The sequence below is a fragment of the Anolis carolinensis genome, unplaced genomic scaffold (assembly GCF_035594765.1).
Source record: "Anolis carolinensis isolate JA03-04 unplaced genomic scaffold, rAnoCar3.1.pri scaffold_27, whole genome shotgun sequence".
NCBI classification, from domain to species: Eukaryota; Metazoa; Chordata; class Lepidosauria; order Squamata; family Dactyloidae; genus Anolis; species Anolis carolinensis.
The window spans coordinates 924,628-937,019 of NW_026943836.1; the positions used below are offsets into that span (position 1 = coordinate 924,628).

Genomic DNA, 12,392 nt, shown 5'->3' on the forward strand with positions numbered 1-12,392 from the left:
ATGAGAGTCGACTGTCATAGTATTAATACATACTCTCAAACAACCAGAGATGACTCTGCGTTATCCAGCATCAACCACTCCCCTCGGGTACCGGTTAAATGAGAGTCGACTGTCATAGCATTAATACAAACTCTCAAGCAACCAGAGAAGAGTCTCTAATGTTCTGATGATTTCTAATTTAAACTAAACAGTGAAACTGAGGCCCTGGGCTGATTAGGTTGCTAGGAGACCAAGTGGGTGGAGCTTATCCCTTTGGCAGCTATTGGATAAAAACAATTATTCCTCTCTCTCTAATTAGGACTTCATTTTTCTTTTCTTTTTGTTGTATCAACCTAGAGGCGTGGATGATGGGTTGTGTTGTCAAATTTCGAGGTTGGGGGGCCTATAGTTTTGTTGTTTTGTGGGTCACTGTGATGCCATCACTCTTTTATATATTACTATATTGAACTATACCACTATACTGTAATATTATTAGTAATACTATATGTAATATAGAATATATATGGTATTATTATTAGTGTTATATTGTATTACACTAGCTGTGCTGTGGCGAAGTATGGTGGTATGGGAAATAAAGTACAGTAGAGTCTCACTTATCCAACACTTGCTTATCCAACATTCTGGATTATCCAACGCATTTTTGTAGTCAATGTTTTCAATACATCGTGATATTTTGGTGCTAAATTCATAAATACAGTAGTTACTACGTAGCATTACTGCGTATTGAACTACTTTTTCTGTCAAATTTGTTGTATAGCATGATGTTTTGGTGCTTAATTTGTAAAATCATAACCTAATTTGATGTTTAATAGGCTTTTTCTTAATGCTTCCTTATTATCCAACGTATTCGCTTATCCAACGTTCTGCCGGCCCGTTTATGTTGGATAAGTGAGACTCTACTGTATTGTCCTCAATACAGTGGTAGTTAAGATACATTGGTGGTAGTTAAGATAAAGGGTCCCCTGGGCTGAGTGGGTTGCTAGGAGACCAAGTGAGCGGAGCATAGCCTTCTAACTGGCAGCAATTGGATAAAAACAATTATTCCTCTCCCTCTAATTAGGACTTTATTTTTCTTTTTGTTGTATCAACCTAAAGGCATGGATGAGGGGTTGTGCTGTCAGTTTTCGAGGTTGTGGGGTGTTTACTTTTGTTGTTTTGTCCACTGCCGTGATGCCATCACTCTTTTATATATATAGATTATAATATTATTATCAATATTATATGTATATACACTATATTATATTATAAAACCAAGGGCAGGGGCCAGGTAAATGACCTCGGAGGGCCGCATCCGGCCCCCGGGCCTTAGTTTGGGGACCCCTGATCTAGGGGAACAGGGTGAATCTGAGCGAGCTCTGAGCTCTCCCAGGGCGATGTCCCTCAACCGTTGCTTTAGTAATTTCGGTGCCGTTTTGAAACCAAGGTGCAGCAAAAGGGACACTGATAGACCAATGGAGGTTGCTTTCCGTTTGGCCCTCCTTGCCCAAAGGGGTTGAGTGGGTTCGGATGGGATCAAATGTGATAAGCCCGTTCCCAATTTGAATACAGTTGTTTTCAGCCAGAGATTCATTTTCAGAACCCAGGCCCTTGTGCTTAGTGGGCATTCACCCGTTCCTAATAACAGCAATACAGTCAATTCCCAGTTTCCTTTCTTGGGCAGCCATTCGTCCTGAGCACAAACACAACGCCAGGCTAGATCCATTCAGGGGCCGGGCTGTGGCGCAGCTGGCTAGTAACCAGCTGCTATAAATCACTACTGACCGAGAGGTCATGAGTTCGAAGCCCGGGTCGGGTTAAGCCTCCGAACATAAAAAAAAAGAAAAAAGCCCCGGCTTGCTGTTGACCTAGCAGCCCCGAAAGACAGTTGCATCTGTCAATTAGGGAAATTTAGGTACGCTTTATGCGGGAGGCTAATTTAACTAATCTACAACACCATAAAACTGCTCACGAGGAAAAGAAGAGGAAGAACAGCCACCAATGGACGGTGAAGCAACAGCTCCCCCTGTGGCCGGTGTGAAGAAGTGTATAATTATATTTTGTTTATAGATGACATGTGTATTTGATTTTGTTTCAACAGTCAGGTTTGGCTAAAGTTTAAAATGGTGAGTATTTGAATTGATGATGTGTGGGGGAAGGTAGCCATCTTAGAATGCTAAGACAGGTTACCCTAGCAACAGGGGCGGAGCCAACCGCCGCTTGGAAAGGAAAAGGGGGAATATTTAAAAACCCAAGGCAGTCTGTGATTTTCTAGTCACAGTGGAGGATCTGATTCTTATGAGGAGAATCAGGTTGGCTCAAATAGAAGGATTTGAGTCAGATCTAAGTTGGACCAGACTAGGCAAGTTAGGTGACTTGTTTAGGGTCATTTATAGAGCCTGTGGATTAGGGAAAATTAATCCCAGGGGATCCAGGAGGATCAGGGTTTAGTGTAATCCAGAGAAAGAAATATTTTGAAAGTTTGACCACCTCATAACCGTTTGTAACCATTAAGCGAAGTGCCTTTAACAAGTTATATGAAACCATCAAGCTCTGTACCTGCAATAAACTTGTTTTGATGTTATTCTAACCAAGCCTCTGTCATACTCTTATATTAAGTTAAGCAACATCAACATCTAAAGTGGAACAAATAGAGAAAGCTTAAAAGAACCAGTGCCTTCTGCCTGACGTCTCCTCCATTGGTGGCAGCGAAGAAGATAGTCAAACAAATAATTAACATCATCTCTCATAAAACATCTTTATTAATTGGTGGTATCTGTGTGTGTGTGTAGGATCAGAGGGATTCCATCTCTGTCACACATTCCTGTCAGACACCTCACCTCTGTACAATTTGGTGGCAGCGGTGGGATTCAAAAGGGATTCCATTCCCTGTCACCCTCAGTTCTGTACAGCCGGAAATCGTGAAGCTGGAAGATGTTAAAAAAATGCCTCTTGTGTCTGTCTAAAACTGAATGTTGTTTGTCTATTGGCATTGAATGTTTGCCATATATGTGTTCATTGTAATCCGCCCTGAGTCCCCTTCGGGGTGAGAAAGAAGGGCGGAATATAAATACTGTAAATAAATAAACGCGAGGGACAATAATGTCACTCGTCCTTAAATTGAGCTGTGATTTTTCTTTGTTCGGAGAGAGCCTTTTAGATCTCTTTTGCTGACCCCTTGCCCGCTCTTCTTAAAAACGCCTTTCATGATGGGATGTTGTGACCCAGCTTAGCCATATTTTGAGCCCCAGGGGCCTTTTATGAGCCACGTTCGCAATACAGACCTCTGACCTCCCTATTCTTAATGTGCTAATTTATTATTTGTGAATTGAGTCATTTGCAAAATGGAAGGCACTTCATTGCTGCCTTTTGGCTTGTCCCAAATGAGTCATACGGCAGGACATTTGAAACGCAGGCACTTTTAGCTTCCTCTTCCTCAGTCTTCCAGAATTGGACCCCGTCCTTTCTTTTCAAGATCAGCACCTGCATTCTGTCACAGAAGCCCAAGCAATTGATATTCTGCTCCCTTCTTCCCCGGTTAATTACAGGCGCCGACCCGGGCAGAGACTGGGCAACACCAGCAGCGGGATCCGCGGGATCCGGAAACACAGGTATGTCATCAATACTTTAGAAACTTTCAGAAGCATTAAAAAGGTCCTGGCTTCCTCTTACGACCCCCATCTTTGTTGGAGGTTGTGGATGTAAATAAACAGAAGCTTTACCACAGTTTCTGAACCAAAATATACCCTGCAATATAATAAAGTGTCACTCAGCTTTGTTCAACGAATAACAGTAACTTTACTTCAGTTCAAAAGGTCAAACAGGGCAACCATATATACAGCAGTCTCTCTGAATTCTTACAGAGAACAGAGGGAACAAACAGTTCTTTTACACCGTCTGTAAATACAGTAGAGTCTCACTCATCCAAGATAAATGGGCCAGCAGAACCTTGGATAAGCGAAAATCTTGGATAATAAGGAGGGACTAAGAAAAAAGCCTATTAAACATAAAATTACATTATGATTTCACAAATTAAGCACCAAAACACCATGTTTTACAAGAAATTGACAGAAACAGCAGTTCAATATGTTGGATTTTGGTTGTGTGTATATGAAATGTAAATCAAATGTTTCTGCTGTTTTGCAAGTGTGTGTTTCAGCAATGAAACAGTTAACAGCAGGCCAGTTTGACTGACAGCCTGCTGTGACCTATAAGACATGATTTTTGGCCTTGGAGGCGGAACTTCCTTCGGACTAAGGAATGTGCCTTCTTATCTCTGTTGAGCTGTGTGTGCCGAGCCAAGAGGCAAAGGGAAAATGCCAGCTTAGACACGTAGACACAGTAATGTTATGTAGTAATTACTGTATTTACGAATTTAGCACCAAAGCATTGCAACATTGATTACAAAAACAATGACTACTAAAAGGCAGACTGCCTTGGATAATACAGAACCTTGGATAAGTGAAGCTTGGATAAGTGAGACTCTACTGTATGCCTCATTTGCCTTAGAAATAATCAGGCTTCGGAGAGTTGGCAGCCATGTTCTTTCCTGACTGTTTCCAGTCAGCACTCTCTTCACTCTCCGAGGTGAAAGTGGCAGGTAAAACTGTTTCTCTCAGCAGCAAGCTAGAGACAGTGCCCAATCGGAATTCTGGCTCCTGGCTGGCTCAGCCAATCAGCTGTCGACACATGCCTTCCAGTCAACCCATTACATCAGGGGTCCCCAAACTTTTGAAGCAGAGGGCCGGTCCACAATCCTTCAGACTGTTGAGGGGCCGAATTATCATTTGAAAAAAACAAAACAAATTCCTATGCATACTGCACATGTCTTATTTGTAGTGCAACAACAACAACAACGAAAAAACAATACAATATTTAAAAATGAAAACAATTTTAACCAACATAAACCTATCAGGATTTCAATGGAAAGTGTGGGCCTGCTACTGGCCAATGAGATAGTCAAGTTAATTAGGATTGTTATTGTTGTGTGACTTCAAGTCATTTCAGACTTTGGCCGAGCCTAAGTCTAAAATTAATTATTTATCTACTACATTTATATCCCACCCTTCTCACCCCGAACGGGACTCAGAGCAGCTGTATGTACATACAATATATTACAGTAGAGTCTCACTTATCCAACATTCGCTTATCCAACGTTCTGGATTATCCAACGCATTTTTGTAGTCAATGTTTTCAATACATTGTGATATTTTGGTGCTAAATTCGTAAATACAGTAATTACTACATAGCATTACTGCATATTGAATTACTTTTTCTGTCAAATTTGTTGTCTAACATGATGTTTTGGTGCTTTATTTGTAAAATCATAATCTAACTTGATGTTTAATAGGGTTTTCCTTAATCCCTCCTTATTATCCAACATATTCGTTTATCCAACATTCTGCCGGCCCGTTTATGTTGGATAAGTGAGACTCTACTGTATATTATTAACATAACACAACATTAGCATTATATATTACTATATTGAACTATACCACTATACTATTATATAATATGTAATAAATAATAATAATAATAATAATAATAATAATAATAATAATAATAATAATAATAATAATAACAGATGGAACTGGACAATTTGGACAGAAAAACAAGAAAACTCATGACCATTCATCACTCACTGCACCCTCGCAGTGATGTTGACCGGCTATATCTGCCTAGAAGATCAGGGGGCAGAGGACTCTTACAAGTCAAACAAGCTGTTAAAGAAGAACATGCCCTGGCAGAATATGTCAAGCAAAGTGAAGAACCTGCTTTAATTGAAGTCAAAAATCAGAAACTCCTCAAAGCACAGCAAAGAATCAGTACAAGAAAACTGCACTACAAACTAGAGCTGACAGCTGGCACAACAAAACATTGCATGGAAAGTTCCTTGACAAAATTGAAGGAAAAGCTGATAAAGAGAAGACCTGGCTCTGGCTCACGAATGGGACCCTGAAGAAGGAGACAGAAGGCCTGATCCTTGCAGCCCAGGAGCAAGCCATCAGAACAAAGGCGATTAAGGCCAAGAGCGAAAAATCAGCTGATGACCCAAAATGCAGACTGTGCAAGGAAGCTGACGAAACCATTGATCATATCCTCAGCTGCTGTAAGAAAATTGCACAGACAGACTACAAACAGAGGCACAACTGTGTGGCCCAAATGATCCATTGGAACTTATGCCTCAAGGACCACCTCCCAGCAGGAAAGAACTGGTGGGATCACAAACCTGCAAAGGTCGTGGAAAATGAACACGCAAAGATATTGTGGGACTTCCGAATCCAGACTGACAAAGTTCTGGAACACAACACACCAGATATCACAGTTGTGGAAAAGAACAAGGTTTGGATCATTGATGTCGCCATCCCAGGTGACAGTCGCATCGATGAAAAACAACAGGAAAAACTCAGCCGCTCTCAGGACCTCAAGATTGAACTTCAAAGACTCTGGCAGAAACCAGTGCAGGTGGTCCCAGTGGTGATAGGCACATTGGGTGCCGTGCCAAAAGATCTCAGCCGGCATTTGGAAACAATAGACATTGACAAAATTACGATCTGCCAACTGCAAAAGGCCACCCTGCTGGGATCTGCACGCATCATCCGAAAATAAATCACAGAGTCCTAGACACTTGGGAAGTGTTCGACTTGTGATTTTGTGAAACGAAATCCAGCATGTCTATCTTGTTTGCTGTGTCATACAACATCGTTGTGTCAATAATAATAATAATAATAATAATAATAATTTTATTCTTATATCCCGCCCCATCTCCCCGGAGGGACTCGGGGCGGCTTACATGGGGCCATGCCCAGACACGGCAGCACAAATCAGATAAAACATTAAACCGAGCAGTAAAACTTCAACATGATTAAAAACAGTCATAAAATTAATATTATTATATGGTATTACTATTAGTATTATATTGTATAACATAATATTATCAATATTATATGTATATACAATATATATTATTAAAACTGATATAAAAATATTATATTATAAAACTGAGGGCGGGGGCCAGGTAAATGAACTTGGAGGGCCGCATCCGGCCCCCGGGCCTTAGTTTGGGGACCCCTGCATTACGTCATGGTGTTTTTTTTTTTACAAATCTCCGCAATCTTGCCCCCCACCTGTCTCTTTCCGCAGGTGGTTCGGCTCCCTTTCCTGGAAGAAACTGGCGCTGCGTCAGCTCGAGGCCCCCACCACAGTGCTGCTCAAACAGGTAAAAAAGCATATAGACAAAGAAAGCTCCCTCAGGGTTGTTGTATGTCTTTCGGGCTGTGTGGCCATGTTCCAGAAGCATTCTCTCCTGACGTTTCGCCCACATCTATGGCAGGCATCCTCAGAGGTTGTGAGGTCTGTTGGAAAACTGATAAAGGAAGGGTTGTTGTATGTCTTTCGGGCCGTGTGGCCATGTTCCAGAAGCATTCTCTCCTGACGTTTCGCCCACATCTATGGCAGGCATCCTCAGAGGTTGTGAGGTCTGTTGGAAAACTGATAAAGGAAGGGTTGTTGTATGTCTTTCGGGCCGTGTGGCCATGTTCCAGAAGCATTCTCTCCTGACGTTTCGCCCACATCTATGGCAGGCCTCCTCAGAGGTTGTGAGGTATGGAGAAAACTAAGCAAAGAGGTTAATATATATCTGTGGAAAGTCTAGGGTGAGAGAGGTCAGTGTGAATGTTGTGTAGTTAATCACTTTAATTAGCATTGAAAAGCTTATCTGCTGTCTTCTTCCTGCCTCTGGGGCATCCTTTGTTTAGAGTCGTTAACTGCCCTTGGTTGATTCATGTCTGGAAATCCTCTGTTTTCAGAGTATTGCTTTTTATTTACTGTTCTGATTTTGGAGTTTTGTAATACTGGTAGCCAGATTTTGTTCATTTTCATGGTTTCTTCCTTTCTGTTGAAGTTGTCCACATGCTTGTGGATTTCAATGGCTTCTCTGTGTCGTCTGACATGATAGTTGTTGGAGTGGTCCAGCATTTTTGTGTTCTCAAATAGTATTCTGTGTCCAGGCTGGTTCATCAAATGCTCTGCTATGGCTGATTTCTCTGGTTGAATTAGTCTCTCTCACCCTAGACTTTCCACAGATATATATTAACCTCTTTGCTTAGTTTTCTCCATACCTCACCACCTCTGAGGATGCCTGCCATAGATGTGGGCGAAACGTCAGGAGAGAATGCTTCTGGAACATGGCCACACAGCCCGAAAGACATACAACAACCCTGTGATCCCGGCCATGAAAGCCTTCGACAACAAAGCTCCCTCAGTTTGGTAGAAGAGTCCCTAGTGATGACCTTCATGTTTGTGGCCCCAAGTGATCTGCTTTGAACTGGATTGTATAACAGTGTAGACCAGGGGTCCCCAAACTAAGGCCCGGGGGCCGGATGCGGCCCTCCAAGGCCATTGACCTGGCCCCCGCCCTCAGTTTTATAATATGATATTTTAATATCAGTTTTAATAATATAATATATTGTATATACATATAATATTGATAATATTATAATGTTATACAGTATAATACTCATAATAATACCATATAATAATATTAATTATATGTTATATATAATATTACAATATAGTGGTATAGTTCATTATAGTAAAATATAATGCTAATATTGTGCTATGCTAATAATATAAAATATTGTACAGTAGAGTTTCACTTATCCAACATAAACGGGCCGGCAGAACGTTGGATAAGCAAATATTTTGGATAATAAGAAGAGATGAAGGAGAAGCCTATTAAACATCGAATTAGGTTATGATTTTACAAATTAAGCACCAAAACATCATGTTAGACAACAAATTTGACAGAAAAAGTAGTTCAATACGCAGTAATGCTACGTAGTAATTACTGTATTTATGAATTTAGCACCCAAAAATCACGATATATTGAAAACATTGACTACAAAAATGTGTTGGATAATCCAGAACGTTGGATAAGTGAGTGTTGGATAAGTGGGACTCTACTGTATTATTATTATTATTATTGACACAAAGACAAAGGATGACACAGCAAACGAGATGTACAGTAGAGTCTCACTTATCCAACATAAACGGGCTGGCAGAATGTTGGATAAGCGAATATGTTGGATAATAAGGAGACATTAAGGGAAAGCCTATTAAACATTAAATTAGGTTATGATTTTACAAATTAAGCACCAAAACATCATGTTAGACAACAAATTTGACAGAAAAAGTAGTTCAATACGCAGTAATGCTATGTAGTAATTACTGTATTTATGAATTTAGCACCCAAAAATCACGATATATTGAAAACATTGACTACAAAAATGTGTTGGATAATCCAGAATGTTGGATAAGTGAATGTTGGATAAGTGAGACTCTACTGTATGTACATACAGCTGCTCTGAGTCCCCTTCGGGGTGAAAAAGGTGGGATATAAAAGTAGTAAATAAATGCAGTAAATAAATACTTAATTTTAGACTTAGCCTCGCCCAAAGACTGAAATGACTTGAAGGCACACAACAACAACAACAATCCTAATTCACTTGACTGTGTCATTGGCCAGAAGCAGGCCCACACTTCCCATTGAAATCCTGATAGGCTTATGTTGGTTAAAATGGTTTTCATTTTTAAATATTGTATTGCTCTTTCATGGTTGTTGTTTTGTACTACAAATAAGACATGTGCAGTGTGCATAGGAATTTGTTCGTTTTTGTTTTTTCCAAATGATAATTCGGCCCCTCCACAATCTGAAGGATTGTGGACCGGCCCTCTGCTTTAAAAGTTTGGGGAGCCCTGGTGTAGACTCATACAATCCAGTTCAAAGTAGTCAATGTGGATTATGTGGCAGTGGGGGGGGGGGGGGCGCCAAAATTCTGTTCGCCTCTACTTGAAAATTACCTTGAAGCAAACTATCTGAAGCAGCATAACAAAGACATCAGATAAGCACGATGGGGTTCCTTGTGTCTCTTGTTGCCCTCCTGACAAGTGTGGAAGTGTCTTCGCTTCCATAGAATCATAGAATAGTAGAGTTGGAAGAGACCACATGGGCCATCTAGTCCAACCCCCCGCTAAGAAGCAGGAAATCGCATTCAAAGCACCCCCGACAGATGGCCATCCAGCCTCTGCTTAAAAGCCTCCAAGGAAGGAGCCTCCACCACGGCCCCGGGGAGAGAGTTCCACTGTCGAACAGCCCTTCTCACTGTGAGGAAGTTCTTCCTGATGTTCAGGTGGAATCTCCTTCCTTTCCTGTAGTTTGAAGCCATTGTTCCCTTGCGTCCTAGTCTGCAGGGCAGCAGAAAACAAGCTCCCTCCCTCTTCCCTATGACTTCCCTTCACGTATTTGTACATGGCTCTCATGTCTCCTCTCAGCCTTCTCTTCTGCAGGCTAAACATGCCCAGCTCTTTAAGCCGCTCCTCATAGGGCTTGTTCTCCAGACCCTTAATCATTTTAATCTCCCTCCTCTGGACGCTTTCCAGCTTGTCAACATCTCCCTTCAACTGTGGTGCCCAAAATTGGACACAGTGTGATTCCAGGTGTGGTCTGACCAAGGCAGAATAGAATAAGGGGGAGCAGGACTTCCCTGGATCTAGACGCTATTCCCCTATTGATGCAGGACAGAATCCCATTGGCTTTTTTAGCTGCCGCATCACATTGTTGGCTCATGTTTAACTTGTTCCCCACGAGGACTCCAAGGTCTTTTTCGCACACACTGCTGTCAAGCCAGGCATCGTCCCCCATTCTGTCTCTTTGATTTCCATTTTTTCTGCCGAAGTGAAGTCTCTTGCATTTGTCCCTGTTGAACTTCATTTTGTTCGTTTCGGCCAATCATCTCTCTAGTCTGTCAAGATCGTTTTGAATTCTGCTCCTGTCTTCTGGAGTGTTGGCTCTCCCTCCCAGTTTGGTGTCGTCTGCAAACTTGATGATCGTGCCTTCTAACCCTTCGTCTAAGTCGTTAATAAAGATGTTGAACAGAACAATATTCCCCCTCCCTAATTCTCATCGTAAGCGAGGAGTGGGCTTTTTGCAAATGACCTGCTTTGGTTTCCTCTTTCCCGGTCTCTCCAGGGCTCTCCCTACGTCAACTTCAAGCGCTTTTCCATTTCGCAGCAAGAGCCAGAGGAGGACTTCTCCGGATGGGACCAAGACTTCTGAGCCTCGCTGTCTGATGTTGGGGCCCACAACCCCCCGGCCCTTGTTCTCCGTCTCCTCCGTGCACTGGGGCCCCTCCGCGGGGCTTTGCAGAGACCGGGGCCACTCCGTCGGCCTGCCGTTCCCTGGACCGTGGTCGGGTGGGGTGTCCGTGCTGAAGCCCCGCTGTGCCCCCCTCGCCCACCCACCCACCCACCACCCGCTGCTCCGGTGTGTGCTAGGACGTGGTTGTCTTGGGTGCCGTCACCGTGAGGAGGGGACCCCGCGGCCCTGCTGTGTTGTGTGCTGCTCAATGTGGGAATAAATGGCGTCAGGACACCGGGCGGCTGCAAGGGCATTCCTTCCTCCCTTCTTCACTTCCTCCCTCTTTTCCCTTCACTGCCTTATTTATTTATTTACTTATTTACAGTATTTATATTCCGCCCTCTTTCTCACCCCGAAGGGGACTCAGGGCGGATTACAACAAACACATATATGGCAAACATTCAATGCCAACAGACAAACAACATACAGTATAGACAGACACAGAGGCATTTTAACATTTTTCCAGCTTCACGATTCTGGCCACAGGGGGAGCTGTTGCTTCACTGTCCACTAGTGGCTGTACTTCCTCATTCCCTTCCTTGTGTTTTGCTGGCAGTTTTATGGTGTAAATTAATCATAGAATTATAGAATAGTAGAGTTGGAAGAGACCTCATGGGCCATCCAGTCCAACCCTCTGTCAAGAAGCAGGAAATAGCATTCAAAGCACCCCCGACAGATGGCCATCCAGCCTCTGCTTCAAAGCCTCCAAAGAAGGAGCCTCCACCACGGCCCCGGGGAGAGAGTTCCACTTGTGAACAGCCCTTCTCACAGTGAGGAAGTTCTTCCTGATGTTCAGGTGGAATCTCCTTTCCTGTAGTTTGAAGCCATTGTTCCCTTGTGTCCTAGTCTGCAGGGCGGCTACAAGGGCTTTCCTTCCTCCCTTCTTCACTTCCTCCCTCTTTTCCCTTCACTGCCTTCTTTCCTTCCTTCCTTCCCTCACTCCCTCTCTTTTCTTTCGTCTCCCGTTTCCTTTCTTTTCATCATCATCATTTAATTACTTATTGATCGCCCTCCATCCACGATGGTCTAGGCCAGGGGTCCCCAAACTAAGGCCCGGGGGCCGGATGCGGCCCTCCAAGGTCATTTACCTGGCCCCTACCCTCAGTTTTATAATATAATATTTTTATATCAGTTTTAATAATATAATATATTGTATATACATATAATATTGATAATAATCTTATGTTATACAATATAATACTAATAGTAATACCATATA

At 42.5% G+C, this 12,392-nt stretch overlaps 1 protein-coding gene across 1 annotated transcript in view; it reads left to right on the forward strand.

The window, feature by feature from the left end:
• The window catches only part of LOC103282038 (cGMP-dependent protein kinase 1), a gene marked incomplete at its 5' end in the record, with an annotated part of 76,462 nt that extends 65,055 nt beyond the window's left edge, over nt 1-11,407 (forward strand). The window contains 3 exon segments of the mRNA XM_062966671.1: nt 3,525-3,587; nt 7,120-7,195; nt 11,006-11,407. Of these exon segments, the coding sequence (XP_062822741.1) occupies nt 3,525-3,587; nt 7,120-7,195; nt 11,006-11,092 (226 nt within the window).
• Nucleotides 11,408-12,392: the final 985 nt, after the last annotated feature.